At 45.7% G+C, this 17408-nt stretch overlaps 1 protein-coding gene across 2 annotated transcripts in view; it reads left to right on the top strand.

Annotated features, from left to right (window-relative positions):
* LOC129327751 (uncharacterized) overlaps positions 1-8132 on the top strand; it is a 41565-nt gene extending 33433 nt beyond the window's left edge. For both annotated transcript variants that reach the window (XM_054976519.1, XM_054976512.1), the window contains 3 exons: positions 3048-3108; positions 3451-3524; positions 7779-8132. In XM_054976519.1, the coding sequence (XP_054832494.1) occupies positions 3048-3108; positions 3451-3524; positions 7779-7808 (165 nt within the window). In that variant the 3' untranslated portion in view covers positions 7809-8132. The remainder of the gene's footprint in view (positions 1-3047; positions 3109-3450; positions 3525-7778) is intronic.
* Positions 8133-17408: the final 9276 nt, after the last annotated feature.

Raw genomic sequence — 17408 nt, 5'->3', positions numbered from 1 at the left:
AAAAAGACAATTCTTTACTGACCCCACTGCCTTCCATCAAGTAAGTGGACAGATTTATGGTCATACGAGGTTACACAGAGCAATCCAGCCTGACTACGTGGGCCACTCAAGCGAGCTGGGAGGGGCAGAGGAGAGGAATGCTAAAGAGGCTCTCTTAGTAATTACCAGAATTGCTGGAATGCTATATAAACCTTTGAAAATAATTAACCAAAACGAAGGTTTTTTTACCACCTTCTGAAATGGCTTTGTGGGAGGAGGAGATACTTGCTGGCTTGCAAGAGATGTCAAAAATAACGACGAAATTATTAATTAAAGCAGATGCACTGCTGGGAGTGGGAAAAGATGAGAGGTCTACAAAGATCTACAATACAAAAAAAATTGCTGGAGGAACAGAATTAATGGGAACGGAACAAAATGATCTGCGTCACAGCTTCCAAACAGCTTCCACAGCTTTAAGACACAAATCACTACTACAGAAGAAGAGCTGGGGCCACGAAACAGACCTGCACAGAAAGAAGCAGGCATGCTAACACAGAAAGGGGAGAAGAGAACGCTGCCGATCTTAAAACAGAATAATGAACAGAGCAGTAACTGCATTCATACTGATCCCCCTCAGAAATGGCTGGAAGATAAGGAAATCTATCTTTGGTGGCGCAGAGAGAACATGGACTGGATGTACTACGCCTCACGAAGGAAGAAGAAGAAGAAAGCAGATCTGTATCGAAAGAATTACACATGCCAATACCGAGAGGGAAAAGAGGACTAAGGACTGGATATACTACTTTTCATGAAGAGAGAAGAAAAAACAACGATCAGAATTCTGCGACACATCAGGACTTATTAAGGCAGACTTAACCTCTTACTTAAATAGCCTTTCCTTTCTTTCCTTACCTCCTCTTTTTTATATAACACTATATAGTTTAGGATAATGGGTTTTTGGATCCTAACAACTCTACTCAGATTGAACTCCTTCTCAAAAATATAAAATACTAAGTTAAATGATCACCTGTTCTTTTTAACTTTATGAGTATGAAAATCCAAGAAAATGAGTACAGATGGTCAAAATAAAATAGATGAAGGAGCTAATATTTTTGAAAAGGTAAAGTTGTGTTTTAACTATATACTTATGTGATTATCCTAGCCTTATCAATATGAAAACCCAAGTAAACAGGTTTGGCTAGAACAAAATAGAGGAAAGATATATATATACACATATACACACATACATATATATATATACACATATATTTCTTTTCTTTTTTCTTTTGAAAGAATAAAAAAGTGTTATCAAATTAGATATTGATCTGGCCTTTATAGCCTTACTATTATGAGAATATAAGCAGACAAGCTTGGGAGGCATGGCCAGAACAGATATAAGAAAGAGAGGAAATTAATATAAAAATTGTTCTCATCTCTAAGTTGTTGTATATTACTGTCCTGCTGATATGGTATGTTCTGCTATCCACCCCCCACCCACCCCCACTCCTAGAGTGATTATGGATCTAAGATGCCAGAGTAGAAGGTAAAAGAGGTGTAATGTGATCTCTTTGTAATATACATAAAAGAAAAAATTACTAGAAGTATAAGATACAGAGTAAGGGGATTAAAAATATAGAAATTAATAAAAGGGAATTTTGAAGGTATAAGGGGTGCTAACTACATATATAATGGCTTTCTATATAGAGATGGGTGACTATGTGTCTTGAATGTGAATCTCATAAAGGTTATGTCCTGTTGTAACCCCTTCCCCATATATTATAAAAACACAAAATTTTTATTAAAAAAAAAGTTTACTAGCCAGTCCATAGTTAGTAGGTCCACAAGATGCTTCAGTAAAAGTTACCAAAGCATTGTAAAAAAAAAAAAAAGTGTTTTAATAACACTGGTTCACCTTTAGCTAAGAAACTGTAGAAAACAATTCAGTCCAAATCTGTTTGTACTATATCAACATGCCTGCCATGTTAGATGATTTACTAATCTGGTTAATAAAAAGGGAAGTATCTCTGGAATTACTAAACCCCCAGTCAGATACAGTTTCTGATGGCTAGAAAAGGAAATCCTGGTAATTGCTAGAATGAGAGCCGAAACAGACGTGGCAAGTTACTAAAGTTCAACTCATGTTTCCTTACCTCAAGGTTTGTCGGGAAGTGTAGGCATCCTTGCAGCTTAAAGTTTAACATTAATAGAGCAGCAGGGAGGGAAGTGCAGGTGTGGGGTGCCTTTCCTCCCACTCTTCAGGTGCATCACTGCATTTCCCCTTCCCCTGTTCATGTGACCCAGAGCTTCATAGCCCGCTTGCACGGAGCATCGCTTCATCTCCCCCCCCCTCACCTGGCCTGGCCCCTGCAGAGCGACGCCAGGCTGCACCGGGAGAGCCGGGAGGAAAGGCACCCAGAACATCACTGCATCTCCCCCCTCGCATGCCTGGCCCCCGCCCGAAGCCGCATAGCCCAGCGTTGCTCTCTGGGGGCTGGGCGAGGGGGGGGTGCAGCGATGCTCTGTGTGAGCGGGCTATGTAGCTCTGGGCCGCACAAGCAGGGGAAGGAGAAATGCAGCGATGCACCTGGAGAGCGGGAGGAAAGGCGCCCCACCCCTGCACTTCCCTCCCTGCCGCTCTGTTAATGTTAAACTTTAAGCTGCAAGGACACCTACAGTTCCTGACAAACCTTGAGGTAAGGAAACACAAACTCTAGTAACTCATCTCGTCTGTTTCAGCTCTTAGACAGTCCTACTAAGCCAAAAAAGACTTCGTTGCTACTGGATCCCAGTACAAAAGGCTGACCAATGTGCTGCCTTCAGTTACATGCAGGAAGACAACATCAGCTGTGTAAGTGACAGACAATTGAAACCCTGGGATTCATCAGGCTTGATAGGGGGAAAATGGAGTGTGGACTTCTGCCTCTTCTGGGTCAACAGAGCAGGCTCTTCTGCCTTGGTTTTTGGAAAGCATGCTGTAGCTCTTGGTTTGTATCTGACTACTCATGGCCCTGAACAAGGAACCATTGCTCTCTCTCCCCGCTACAGTTCTAAATTCTCTTCCTTTCCAGGTGAACCGTTACATACAGTGGAGTGAAGCTATGGTTAGGAAAACCCTGAATGCGCTGAATCGTAAGTGAATGTATTCACCATGACACTCTTTGCCTGGTACTGGGCGAGGGCCTGCCCTGGATTATTCTGCATTGCAAGAGAAGGTCTTGGCTCCAGCTCCAAGACATCCTTTTTACCAGAATACCAGAGCCCTGGGTTGGGTGCTGTTTGGAATGGCTTCCAAAGGGAAGGATGACCTGGCACAGCCCTGGCTCACTCGTCTCTCTGTGCCTCGGACAAGGCAGGAAGAGAGGGAACTGGAGTATCCCACAGGACACTTTACAGAGTAGCAACCGGCTAGCATTCCACTGCATTGAATATGCTGGTATTCAGGGTTCATAACTTGCACACTGTTTCTTTCAGGAATGTACCAAGACCAAGTGCCAACCCTGAGAACCAAGCAGCACATGAACAACACAGCAGTGGCCGACTCACAGGTAACAGATTCCAAATGGAACAGAAGATTCTTAATCCACCCCATCCCTCTCTCCACCCCAAAGAGATATTGGTTGCAAGCTCCCCATTCATTTGGGAAGCCAAATCTTGGGTGGCATGGAGTACAAGCAAACCACTAGCCGTGCTCTTCCTTTATCTCAGTCCATGGCTAATATTTTTCATGCACCTCATCAGGTGCTAAATCTGCCATCTTGATTCCTCCCTCCCTGCAAGCAAACCTATCCATTTACAAAGGCCTAGCTTGACCAAGACTTAGAGCGGGACCACAAGTGACACCTGACACAGGTTGGACACTTGCCAGCTTCCCTCAAGTTTTGATGGGAAATGTAGGCAGCTTGGACAAGTGACACTTGAAAAGTCCATTGGACAGCAGTCAGAGAGCCAAGCTGCAAGACCAGGATGCCTACATTTCCCATCAAAACTTGAGGGAAGCTGACTAGTGTCCAACCTGTGTCAGGCGTCACTTGTGGTCCCGCTCTTAGAATCATAGAATCACATGGTTGGAAGGGACCTGTTTGTGTTTGGACTAGGGTCCAGTCAGTGGATTTAGATGGGATGGGAGTTGGAGTTGAAAGGCATAGATCATAGAATCATAGTGTTGGAAGGGACTTCCAGAGTCATCAAGTCCAACCCCCTGCACAATGCAGGAAATTCACAATCACCTCCCCCACCCCACATCCCCAGTGACTCCTGCTCCATGCCCAGAAGATGGTAAAACACCATCAAGATCCCTAGCCAAACTGGCCTGGGGGAAATTGCTGCCTGGCCCCAAGGTGGCGATCAGCCTTACCCTAGGCATGTAAGAAGAGGCCACGAGAACTAAGCACTGACTTCTGAAAAAGTCTCTCTTCCAGCCTTCCAAGGATCCACAATCCACTATTAGTCCTGCTGGAGACCCCTGGCCAATTTAGAGGGGAAAGTAAGCAATCTGCAATCAGATCTCTCTGCCATTTTTAAAAGCTGCAAGGGGAGGGCACCAAACTGACGGATGAGTTGGCCCTTTCCTCCATATTGCTCCCCCAGAGTGGGAGCAGCATTCTGGTAGATCTGAAAAGAGGTCACGTGGGTTTCAGCCCTGCCCACGGGATTCCTTTTCCTCCTGGCTGCCCTTGTCTTTAGCAGCAGGCAGTGGCAGCTGCAGCACCATCACTTCCTGGTTTCCCTGGTAGGAACTGGGGGGGGGATGGGCCGTACTTGAGGCCTGTAAGCAATGAGGGCTCTCCAAAGAAGGGTAAGATGCTTTGAATTCACTCTGCTCTGCTGCTCTAGTTTTATTTGTGAATTGTAGGAGAGAGGGAGGGGGAGAGAGAGTGAGTTGGTGAGTGAGCAGCAGAGCAGAATGAATTCAAAGCAACTTACAGTCCTTTAGAGCTCAGCCCCACTCGGTTTGCACTCACTTGCTCGCTCACTCACTCTCTCTCTCTCTCTCTCTCTCTCCACAAATGAAAATAAAGCAGCAGAGCAGAATTAATTCAAAGCAGCTTACGTTCCTTTCGAACCCAGCCCCATTCGGCTTGCACTCACTCACTCACTCACTCACTCACTCACTCACTCTCTCTCTCTCTCTCTCTCTCTCTGTCTCTCTCTCCCCCTCCTCTCTCTCATGAGTCACAAATTAAAATAAAGCAGCAGAGCAGAATGAATTCAAAGCAGCTTACGTTCCTTTGCAGCCCAGCCCAACTCAGCTTGCACTCACTTACTCACTCTCTCTCTCTCTGTCTCTCTCTCCCCCTCCTCTCTCTCATGAGTCACAAATGAAAATAAAGCAGCAGAGCAGAATGAATTCAAAGCAGCTTACGTTCCTTTGCAGCCCAGCCCAACTCAGCTTGCACTCACTTACTCACTCTCTCTCTCTCTCTCTCTCTCTCTCTCTCTCCCCCTCTCTCACGAATCACAAATAAAAATAAAGCAGCAGTTCCCGACAAGGAACCGGTGATTTTAAACACTTGTTTCCAGACTGCATCAAGGGTCATCAGACCTCCTCCCCATGTATTTTCAAAGCTGTAATAAAATGCATCGGTTCAATACAATGCGAGTGACTTTTTTCTTAATACACAACTTACAATAAATTATAAATTAACTCGCCAATGCTGCTGCTTGGGCAATCTCAGGCGGCATACGGTGCACCCCTCTTTACTTGGCCGTGCGCAAATAATTGGTGCTGAAAGCCGACACCTTTTGGATAAAATTCCTAGTATCCTTTGTGTAACCTGGCATGGCTCTCACAAAAGGTTGGAGGAAGGAATCAATGAACCTGGAAAGAAGTTCAAGCACAGAATTACTTCCAGAGATGATGGGTCTGCTGGGAGGCAGACGTTTTCCCTGTGGCAGATGAAGAGTTTGCAGACTGTCCCTTTCAGGCAAGGAAGTCGTTGATAATGAGGGTAATAACACCATAAAGTTATATTCATTTTCGACTTGCCCATGCAAGAAGCTATATGTGGGGAACACTACCCGCCCAGTCAAGGTACGTATCCTTGAACATATTTTGAGAATAAAGAACAGGGTAGTGGATGCCCCTTTAGTTGATCACTTCATAGAATCGAATCACAAGGAGTCTGACTTTAGATATATGGTTTTGCAGGTGGCTTCTGGGGGTACTACTTCAAAGGTCTCTTTAACATTACAACAGTGGGAAGCTAAATGGATCCATTTATTGAAGAGCATGCAACCACTAGGGTTAAACCATGAATTTAATTTATCTTGTTTCCTATAGATGCATTATGTATCTTGTCGGTCTGTTTTGTAACTGATATATTTTTAGTTTGGATTAATCAGCAATGTATTTTGGTCATTGATTTGTATCATCTATGACTGTACATTTTGGAACTGTATAGCTTTAAATACTGTGAGGGTTTTCTTGCGGGGGTGGCTCCTTAAAGACAGCCATTTAAGTGTCGGCTTTCTGCACCAATTATTTGCGCACGGCCAAGTAAAGAGGGTGCACCGTATGCTGCCTGAGATTGCCCAAGCAGCAGCACTGGTGAGTTAATTTATAATTTATTGTAAGTTGTGTATTAAGAAAAAACAGTCACTCGTATTGTATTGAACCAATGCATTTTATTACAGCTTTGAAAATACATGGGGAGGAGGTCTGATGACCCCTGATGCAGTCTGGAAACAAGTGTTTAAAATCACCGGTTCCTTGTCAGGTCCTTACTCCTTCAAGTTGTGTCATCTCCTTGTTTCATCAGTCAAGAAATAGGAAAACAAAAATATAAATATCTACAATCCCCTATTGAACTTGATTGGCAATCCCCTATTGAACTTTCAGCACTTTGTGGGAGCCAATCCTGCTCCCGTTATTGGTCGGACATTGTGTCTTATAGTCACCTTGTACATTGGTGTGAATTAAGTATGAAATTATAAAAATAATTATTGTCTTATATTCACTGAGCCACTTTAAGAACATTTCACATAATATAATTTTGAAGAGAGTCTTTAATAGTATATTGTTTGTTCCCTTAGATGTGGTTATCCATCCGGGTTCTTGCAGTTTACTTCTAAGGGTGCTTCTCTTTTTGTTACGGTTGAATTCATTCTGCTCTGCTGCTTTATTTTGATTTGTGACTCATGAGAGAGAGAGAGAGAGAGAGAGAATGAGTGAGTGAGTGAGTGAGTGCAAGCTGAGTGGAGCTGGGCTCCAAAGAAACATAAGGGAGGGAGGGAGGGAGGGCAAGCCAAGTGGGGTTGGGCTCCAAAGGAACGTAAGCTGCTTTGAATTCATTCTGCTCTGCTGCTTTATTTTCATTTGTGGTGAGTGAGTGAGTGAGTGAGTGAGTGAGTGAGTGAGTGAGTGAGTGAGTGACTACAAGCCAGGTGAGGCTGGGCTCCATAGGAGGGTAAGCTGCTTTGAATTCATTCTGCTACTTTATTTTCATTTGTGACTTGTGAAAGTCCATGTGTGCGTGGCAAGCAGGGCTGGCTCTCCAGAGGAGGGTAAGCTGCTTTGAGTTCATTCTGCTTCAAGGAAATACCTGGAGATTTTTGGGGAACGGGGCCTGAGGAGTGGATATTGCCTTCTGACACACTTCCGGTGATTTCAGGGGGTGTGACATATGCTAATGAGATATGCTAATGAGATATGCTAATGAGTTCCTGCAGTTCTTTTTCTAGGAAATGACCCCTTTTTGGCTGCGTGCTTCATTCTCTAAAAGGAAAATGCCCCCCCTTCTCCCCGTCTCTTGCCCTAGCCTTCCTTTTTCTTCAAGTGTGGTCTTTCTGTTCCGACCCAGGGCATGCTGCACATTCATGTGATTGACTGATCCAGAGAACCAACCATCCAACCGCTGCGCTTCATTTTAAACACTTCTTTATCCTCTAATATGAACGATGAGGCCAGCAAACACCATATGGAGCAAGGTGTGCAGCGTTGGAGAAACAGAATTCTGTGCATCATTTAAAAACCTGTACGAAGACTGAATTCTGTGTAAACATATTTAAGATTGCTACTTAGTGTACGTGCTGCATCCTTCTGCCAATATTGAATATCCCATCCTGTTGACTAAATTGTCATACTGTATGATGTCACCTGAAGTCTCAGGAAGGGCAGACTCCATAGGATGCAAATAAATAGTTAGATGTGTTTAAAAAAAATGTTGTCTCAGTATTATTGCTCCTTGCTATTGCTTTTTTGAAAAAAAACCCCAGCCTGCTCTGAATTTGTGGCGTGCTTCAAAGTGCTGATTGTGAATACTCTTTATGAGATAGGGCAGCATTTCCATTTTAGAGTTGGGAATGACTTGCTCACAGTCACACACTGAGCCTCTGGCAACAAGATCGGAAATAAGGTCTTCCCCCAGACCTGCAAGATTACAGCTACTGTGCCCACTGCCGGCTCTTGGACCCTAATTCTCATCTTGTAGCTGAGGGATACTCCTCACATACAGCCCTTGTTCTCAAGCCAAGCCAAATGGAGAGAATTATACAAAAGATACAGTCACCTGGAGAGGGGAGATAAGCAGGCCGAGGCAGACTTTTGATAACAGAGGTGCTGCTGCTGCTGCTTTGCATGCACAAAGTCCCAAGTTCTGTTCCCAGCATCTCCAGTTCGAAGGAACAGGTGATGTGAAAGACCTGTCTCTGCCTGAGACCGCGGAGACATGCTGCCAGCCTGAGTAGAAAAGACAGACCTTAGTAGACTGACGTCTGATCTAGTACAAAGCAGCTTCATGCACAGCATGATGGGTAGCACAATGTCTATGACGCCATCGTTCAAATAAACTCAGAGGCTGAAGCCCCTTCTGCACCGGGAACATAACTCCTCACTTTCCCTGAAGTCAAGCCCAAAGGCATAGAATTGGCTTATATGTGGCCATTCACACCTCTCTAGAATTCGTTTGCTACCCAGATATTTAGCCCCCTGTACAATATTCCCATTTGTGCCAAAACAAAAAGAATAAAAAGGGTACTTCCCCTGTGCTTTCAAACAAGTGATGCATTGATCCTGCACTGGACTTAAAAAAAAAATTCAAAGAAGAACGAGGGGAGTGTGGAAGAATGGAAAGGAGGGGAGGGGAGGGGGAGTGGCTGGCTAGACAAGAGTAACCAATCACAATACAGTGAGATGGCAGGGGGCAGGAGAGGGGGAAGAGGGTGGAATGCCAAAAATGAAATAAAGAGTGTGCATGGGGAAACAGCTGACCATAAAATGGACTTTTTAAAAAAGTTGGATATAAGCGCTCCCAGGAAAGCTGGGGGAAAGCCATATAGTGGCCAGAGTGAATACACATGGTAGCAAATCTGGTGCAGGTAGTCATGAAAAAAATTCTGCAGTATGGGGCCTGACGAAATTGACCCATGAAGACTTGGCTTGAGTCTCTGCAGCAGCCAGGCTCTTCCCAACGCAAGTTCTAGGCTTGAGGCATGAAAGCTCATCATGGGCCTGGGCGAAGCTCCCAAAACTAAAGGGGAGAGGTAAAATCTTCTGGGGCCAGGGAGTGAGTTTCAAAGGCCCTGGACCCACCTCTTCTTCTGCAAGGAGACAATCAGGCAAACAAAATTAGCTAATACATACTGAAAAGGGGCCTTGGCTTGGGGCTGTATTTGAGTTAAGTTTCCCCTGCTCAATTAGGTCCAGACATACCATCTTCTTTTACATGCACTGCAGTGGTAGGTGTTGATGGAGAAGACAAACCTTACCAAATATTCATTTATTAGTTCCTCCTCAGTCTATCCACGTGCACCGCACAAGTTAACAGCATCATCTGGGCTGGACAGAGAAGTACCTAATGCCCAGGCCCAGATGTTCTAAGGTGAACATCTCTCAGGCTCTGGGTAGCTTCAATCTTCCAGGGAGGACCTGGGCTCCTGGAACCAACTGAACTGCATCCAGGGGTCAAACAAAAAGCAGGAAGGGAAAGGGCATTAAATTCAGGCACCCTACAGCTAGAGAGTCACAGAAGGAAAATAGCCAGGAACGAAAGAACGAGGCATTAGCAGAGGAATTCTGAGCAGACTTATGCCCTTCTAAATCCTCTGAAGCCACTGGTTTAATAAGGGTGTAACTCAGCTTAGTACAACATGATAAATAAACTTAGCATGACCTCTCACAAGCAGCCAGTGAATTACTTCCTGGCAACCCTCTTTTCCTCATCTCCCTGCCCTTTTTTTCTGTTGCCCCCAGTCAGCCACTGGTGATCTGCAACTGGATATATTATTTTTGATCTTGCACACTATTAAACATAGTGCAGTGCTGCAAGGAAGGCAGAAGGATATGTTAGAAATAACAATGTCTGGTGTACTGCAGCAGCAAGAAGTAAGAAGAGCCTACCATGCAGGGGGCAGCAAGGATCACTTAGTTAGGACAGTGAGAGTAGCACCTCTCTTGTTTCCTGGGGGTCATTTCCTTGTCTTGTCTCCTATTGGGCTAAACAGGGCAATATCCTGCTTCTTCTCTCTCCTGCCACACTTCTTCTCTCTCTCTGCAAGATGTAGTCAGATAGCTAGGATCTATCTCTCCCTTTTCCCCTCAAGTATGTAACTTCCTCAAATAAAGCTTTTGCCTCTCTAACCAGCTCGGCGTTTAATTCCGCAGCGTTGTTTTACACTCGCTCTAACAGGGTAATGGGCCACAGAGGCAATTAACGCAAGCTGAAGTTAAGAGAGAGCAATAAAACTTCTCCCGTAGCCGCAGGCTAAAGTACAGAGGGCAGACAATAAAGGAAAGATGGCTGACTCCTATAGTGCACAGCAGGGGTTCCAGGTCGACCGACTAGGCGACGGGGGAAACTATGATCTTTGGGCAGAAAGAATGAAAGCGCACCTCATACAATTGGACGTCTGGTCTGCGGTAACAGATGAAAAACCGACTGGAGATCCACAGAAGGAAGCCAAATGGGTCAAGCAGGACAATAAGGCAAGATCTATTATCATTAATGCTTTAAGTGATAAAAAATTGATGAGTTATTCATGAGCCCACTTCCAGACAAATGTGGAAGTCTCTTCTAGAAATAAACCGTCAAGAATCAATTAAAACTAAAATTTTGCTAATGAGGCAATTGTATCGGATTCAGATGAAGCCACAGCAACAACTAAAAGATCATATTGCAAATTTCATGGAATTAACACAGAAATTAAGATCCCTTGGAAAGGAGATCCAGGATGAGGATTTGGCTATAATTTTGCTAAACAGCCTTCCTCAATCTTATACAAGCATTGTGCATGTTTTGGAAATGAGAGAAAGTCTAAGCTTAAACTATGTACTTGCAAGACTGCAAGAGGAAAGCCTTAACAAACAATTTTATAAAAGTGAGCCAAAAGAGCTAGCTTTAAGAGTCAGTTCAAGAAATGATTTCATCTGCAGCATCTGCAGAAAGAAAGGACATTTAAAGGAAGACTGTTGGTTTCGTGATTCACAGAGAGTGAGCAAACCGCCACGAGGGACGGAAACAAAAGGCTTTAGGAATGCTAATGCAGCCATTAAGTCACCTAATGCCGATGGCCAAAGGAAAAACAGATCTGATAAGAATTGTTTAAATGTTGGTAAAAATGATCAAAGCATATGCAAATGGGCAATTGACAGTGCATGTACTAACCATCTTTGCAAATATGAGAAGTTTTTTAATGAGATGAATGATAGCCATGCAAAATTGTATACGGCAAATGGAGAAGCTTTAACGGCTCGGGGACAAGGGACCGTATCTGCATGTTGTGTGCTACCCAGTGGCCAAACTAGAGAAGTGCAGATCACTGATTGTCTGTACGTACCTGAAGTTAAGACTAACCTATTGTCTGTATCTGTGATGGCCAAGAAAGGAATTGAAACTGTATTCAAAGGAGAGAAATGTTTTATTAGCAATGAAGGTGAATTAATTGCACAAGGCACATTAGAGGATGGCCTGTATATGCTGTATTGCTCTGAAGGCGCAGTGAATTTAATTGAAAAGTGCACTCACAAGAATTGTACTAGTCTTATCCATAGAAGGCTTGGACATGCTAATATGGATTATATATATCAGCTTGAAAGGCAGAATCTGACTAATGATTTGCAAATGAGAAAATGTCCTGATGCAGAGAAATGTCTTTGCTGTATTCAAGCCAAAGGCACAAGACCTTCTTTCACCAAGCAGAGTGAGAAGCAGACGACAAGACCACTGGAGCTGATTCACAGTGATGTCTGTGGACCCATGGGAACAGAAACACCCAGTGGAAGTAAGTACTTTCTGACTTTTACTGATGATTTTTCAAGATTTACTGTGATTTACCTGCTCAAGGAAAAGAGCCAAGTACTGGAAAAATTCAAGATGTACCTAGCAATGGTGCAGAACAGATTCCAGAGAAAACCAATGGCTATCCGCACAGACAATGGAGGCGAGTACGTGGGGAAGGACAAGCTTCCTAGCAGCTGAAGGAATAGAGCATCACCTGACCGTGCCATACACCCCCGAACTCAACGGGATAGCAGAGAGGAAAAATCGTTCTCTCACAGAGATGTGCAGGAGCATGCTGCAAGAAGCACAGCTACCTCAAAAATATTGGGGAGAAGCTATCAACACTGCTGCCTATCTGCAGAACATGCTACCTACAAAGGGTGCAAGCAGCACACCATTTGAACTGTGGTACAACCGCAAGCCCAATGTAAGGCCTCTGAGAGTGTTTGGATCAAAGGCCTACACTTATGTTCTGAAAGAAAAGAGGTCTAAGATGGATCCCAGAACAGAAGAAGGCATATTTGCTGGATATGCACTGGGATGCAAGGGATATCGAATCCTCAACCCAGAGACAGACACGGTGAAGATCCGCCATGTGGTGTACATTGATGAAAAAGAGAAGGCAAGCAAGCCTGACACCAGAGAGTCTACACCAAAGGAAGCTGATGCAGCACAGCAGCCAGAGATTGTGCAACTCTGGGACCTGACTGAGATGCAAGAGACACCTGCAGAGCCCACAGAAAGAGAAGGGGAAGCAGAGCCAAGTGTCAGACGCTCAGACAGAATAAACAAAGGAGTTCCACCACTGAAATTCTCTTACCTGGCAAAAACAGAAGCTGTACCAGAACCTTCTAGCTGGGAAGACATAGAAGGAATGCCAGCAAGAGAAGCAGAGAAATGGAGAAAAGCTGCAAAAGAGGAAATTGACTCTCTGATCCAGAACAAGACATGGATTCTCACAGAACTACCACCTGGAAAAAGGACAGTAGGATGCAAATGGATTTTCAAAACCAAACTTGATGCAGATGGAGAAGTACAAAAGTACAAAGCAAGACTAGTTGCAAAGGGATATTCCCAGAAGTATGGAGAAGACTATGATGAAACCTTCGCGCCAGTAGTGAAACACTTCAGTAAGAACACTACTGAGCATAGCAGCCGCAAGGAAGATGCATGTGGAGCATCTGGATGTGAAAACTGCTTTTCTTCATGGAGAGCTGGAAGAAGACGTGTATATGACACAGCCTCCTGGATTTGAACAGTCCAAAGACAGAGGACTTGTAGGCAAACTGCAGAAGAGTAGGGGTGTGCAAGGAAAAAACTTTCGGCTTTCTTGTTTCGGCATTAGCCGAAACAAGAATCTCTATCGTTAAAGCCGAAAGCCAAAACAAGAATCTCTTTCGGCTTTCTTTCAGCTTTCTTTCGGCTTTCTTTCGGCTTTTTCTATGGGAAAATGCCTCCGTCTTCCAGGACGCCTGGAGGAGGCATTTTCCCACCGAATAAGCCCAAAATTGGTGGGGACCTTCCTCTAACCCTTCTCTAACAACCACCCAAGTTTCAGACAGATTGGACTTTGGGGGGGCCATGTTATGGCCCCCCAAAGCAGGTCCCCCATCCTCCCATAAGAAAGCGAAGGAGCAGCATATTGTTAGCATGCTGCTGCTAATCTTTCTTCATTATTTCCTATGGGGAAAAAATGAAGAGGCAGGCTTCCTTTGCCAGGGGTGGCATTTTGCATGCAAAATGCCCCCTTACCCTCAGGGGCCCTTCTCCCACCCCTCCTCCTACCCCCCACCAAGGCTCAGCCTGCTCCCACTTGGGGGGGCCATTTCATGGCCTCCCCAAGTAGGTGCTCTGTTCTCCACCAATTCCACCTGGGGGAGGCTTGTCTTGCCAGGGGTGGCATTTTGCATGCAAAATGCCCCCCAGCCCTCAGGGGCCCTTCTCCCACCCCTCCTCCCACCCCCCACCAAGGCTCAGCCTGCTCCCACTTGGGGGGGCATTTCATGGCCTCCCCAAGTAGGTCCCCTCAGCCCCCAAAGTCCACCCCTCACAGCCCCACACAAATCCAATTCCCCCCCAGCTGCCACACACAGACCCAAATCCCCCCAGTAGCCCCTCACAGACCCAAATCAACCCCCACCTGCCCCACACCCACCATAACCCCAGGAACAGGCTGGCCTGCCCTCCCCTTTTGGGAACCCCTAAACTCTCTTTCCCAGGGCAATTCTGCACAGACCAGGGGTGCCACAACGGTGGCAGTGCCAAATCGTCCCTGGGAAAGAGCACCTGCCCTGGCACACAGACAACCACCCCCCCTGACCCCCCCACCACCTGCAGAGAAGGCTGGCCAGCCTGCCCCATTGTTCCCTATGCTGGGAACCAACCTCCCATCAAAGAAGGGAACACACACACAATGATTAAGTTTAAAAAACCTTTATTTTATAATTTTCAAATTACAAGTGGTCAACAAATCACAACATATTACACTTATTGTCCCTCACAGCACAACACAACACAATTAACTACACATCAGAGAATCTTAAAAACAATTTTTCTTTTGAAATGGACAATCTGTAAAGTTTTGAACATTTCCACAGGTTACATAGTAAGCGGGCACAACAGGGCATGGAAACAGAAGCCCACACTAGACAAGATGATCATAATAACTACCAGCCTAATACAACTCTCCCTCCATAAAACGACTTAATGGGGGGGAACCACTGCAACAAAATCCCCCCCAACCCTCTGGGGCCCTTCTCCCACCCTTCCTCCCACCCCCCACCAAGGCTCAGCCTGCTCCCACTTGGGGGTGGCATTTCATGGCCTCCCCAAGTAGGTGCTGTGCTCTCATCTCTACCACAGACAGCTGGGGGAGGCTTGTCTTGCCAGGGGTGGCATTTTGCATGCCAAATGCCACCCTTACCCTCAGGGGCCCTTCTCCCACCCTTCCTACCACCCCCCACCACATGCATTCCTTGACAATCAAGAAATCTGGAGTTAAGATTCGGTTTTGTTTTCTCAGCCATGCCGGACGCTCCTCTCGGCTGGTCCGGGAGGAAACGACCGGGCACCCTGACCGGGCGGCTGATCCGCAAGGATTAGCCCCCAGGACTCCCAGGGAGGGAGCCAGGGTCCGGGATGCGGCGGGAAGAACTCCCCGAAATCAATGCGGGGGGGGGGAATTGCCCGTTTGTCCCTATGGAGGCCGGCAGACGTGCGCGGCGCCTCGAGTGCCGCCGGGCAACGAGAAACGGCAAGTAAAAGAAACAGGCGGAAGCCTGTAAACAAGCGAATCCCTTCTGTTTTACAAGCGTTTGTGAAGGAGAGGTTGATCTGAAGAAGACTCGCTCTTCCCCTTCGTTGAGTTCCAGAATTTTGTTGGCGCCCCCCCCCCCCCAAATGGCAGCAAAGAAGCAAAGTCCCGCTCTCGGTAAGTCAATCTCGGCTACCTTGCAGAAGGGGGAGTCGCTCGAAGAGTTGGTGCGCAGGGCGGTGGTGGAAGCTATAAAACCCTTTGTTGACAAGCTGAACGAAACTGATCAAAGGGTGGGCTTAATTGAAAGCGAGGTGAAAACCATTAAGGCAGCAACGGGGGGGGGGCAGAGAAGTCTGCTCTGGAAAGTGCGTCACTTGTGAAGGCTACAAAAAAGGAGCTGAAGTTGGTGGAGAACCAGCTGATCGGGCTACAGGTGGAACGAACGCAGACAATTTTGCGTCTCCAAAACGTGAAAGAGGAGGAAAAAGAGGATCTGTGGGAGGTGGTCTCGGAACTATTGGCGATACCCGCGAGGATGACTAAAGAAGAGGTTAAAAGCGCCATTTTGGAGGTCCGTCGGGCTTCTTCAAAATATGCCACAAAGCGACAGTTGCCTCGTGAGATCATTATTGACTTTTCATCTAAAAAGATTCGGGACACCATCCTATATAACTCATACAATGCGGATTTGGACTTTATGGGTTTGAAAGTCAAGATTTTGAAGGACGTTCCATTTCTAGTCCGGAAACGGCGTTTTAAATATAAAAAGTTTGCAGCTCTTCTGAGGGACCATGGAATAAAGTACAAATGGTTATTCCCGGAAGGAATATGGTTCAGATATAAAGATCAGGCCTATAAGATATTATCAGAAGATCAACTAAAGGATTTTGAGAATAAAAACCCAGAACTCTGCTGCACCAAGAATGAAGAAAAGGAGGAGCCGGAGGGGGGGGAGGAGGAGGAGAGCACCGCAACAGCAGTTGCACAGAGAGAACTGCATCCGGGACCTAGAAGGGGGAGGAAAGTTTAATCAGAATTTGAAATGTTTATTCTCTGTATGATTAACCACTCCATCATTATCCTATGGAGCTATTTTTGTATTATGACAGTATGAAGGGAAACATTGAAGTGTAGTGTTTAGTGTTTGTAGTTCATTCCCCCCCCTTTTCTTTTTCCACCCCCCTTTGTCCCTTCCCTCTCCCCTTTCCTTGTGATAGTCTTGTGTAGTGTTTTGTAGTTATGAAAAATAAAAAAATTTATAAAAAAAAAAAAGAAATCTGGAGTTAACTATAATGTGCATGTCAGTCCCTCAAAGACAGAAGCAATATGGAGGTAATGACCCATTTGATTTCCACAACCTCAGACACAATTTGGGATCCGTTTCCCCTTGGTGGGGGATCCCCCACTCTCACCTATCATCCCCTGTCACTGCTTACCTGGCTGGAAGGGGGAAAGTCAGGGAATGAGCCTTCAAGGTACGCTCCTGGGGCTGCTGCCGTGATGTCACTGATGTCATCTGGCTGCCCTGAGAGTATTCCTGTGCTTTGCAGTGGGCTGATTTGGGCCCTACAGGCCAAAGCAGGATCCCTTGTGGCCCAAATCTGCCTGCTGTGAATTGTGCGTGCTCCCCAGCCTTGTGTGATGATCACATCACTTCCTAGAACAGACATCATCATGCCAGAGCACTGCCATGAAATGATCATGCGTGTGTGAACAGTCCCTAAGTATCCTGTAGGCTTCAGTGATGGATGGTATAGTATGTCAGTAATGTTTTCACACACATTAGAGAGAGAGAGAGAGACAGAGAAGGGGGGGGAGGCACTGAACCTAGATTATTTCTTCTATTTTACTGTCCCCTTCCAAAGCCAGGGTGGCATTGGCACAATGCCCCCCTCCCCCCGGCCAGAGCCTTAGTAACAGTATGCATTGACAGGCCCATGCATCATAGTCCTTTTTGA

This window comes from Eublepharis macularius, chromosome 1, assembly GCF_028583425.1.
Source record: "Eublepharis macularius isolate TG4126 chromosome 1, MPM_Emac_v1.0, whole genome shotgun sequence".
Lineage (NCBI taxonomy): Eukaryota > Metazoa > Chordata > Lepidosauria > Squamata > Eublepharidae > Eublepharis > Eublepharis macularius.
This window is presented reverse-complemented; position numbering and strand designations above follow the sequence as displayed.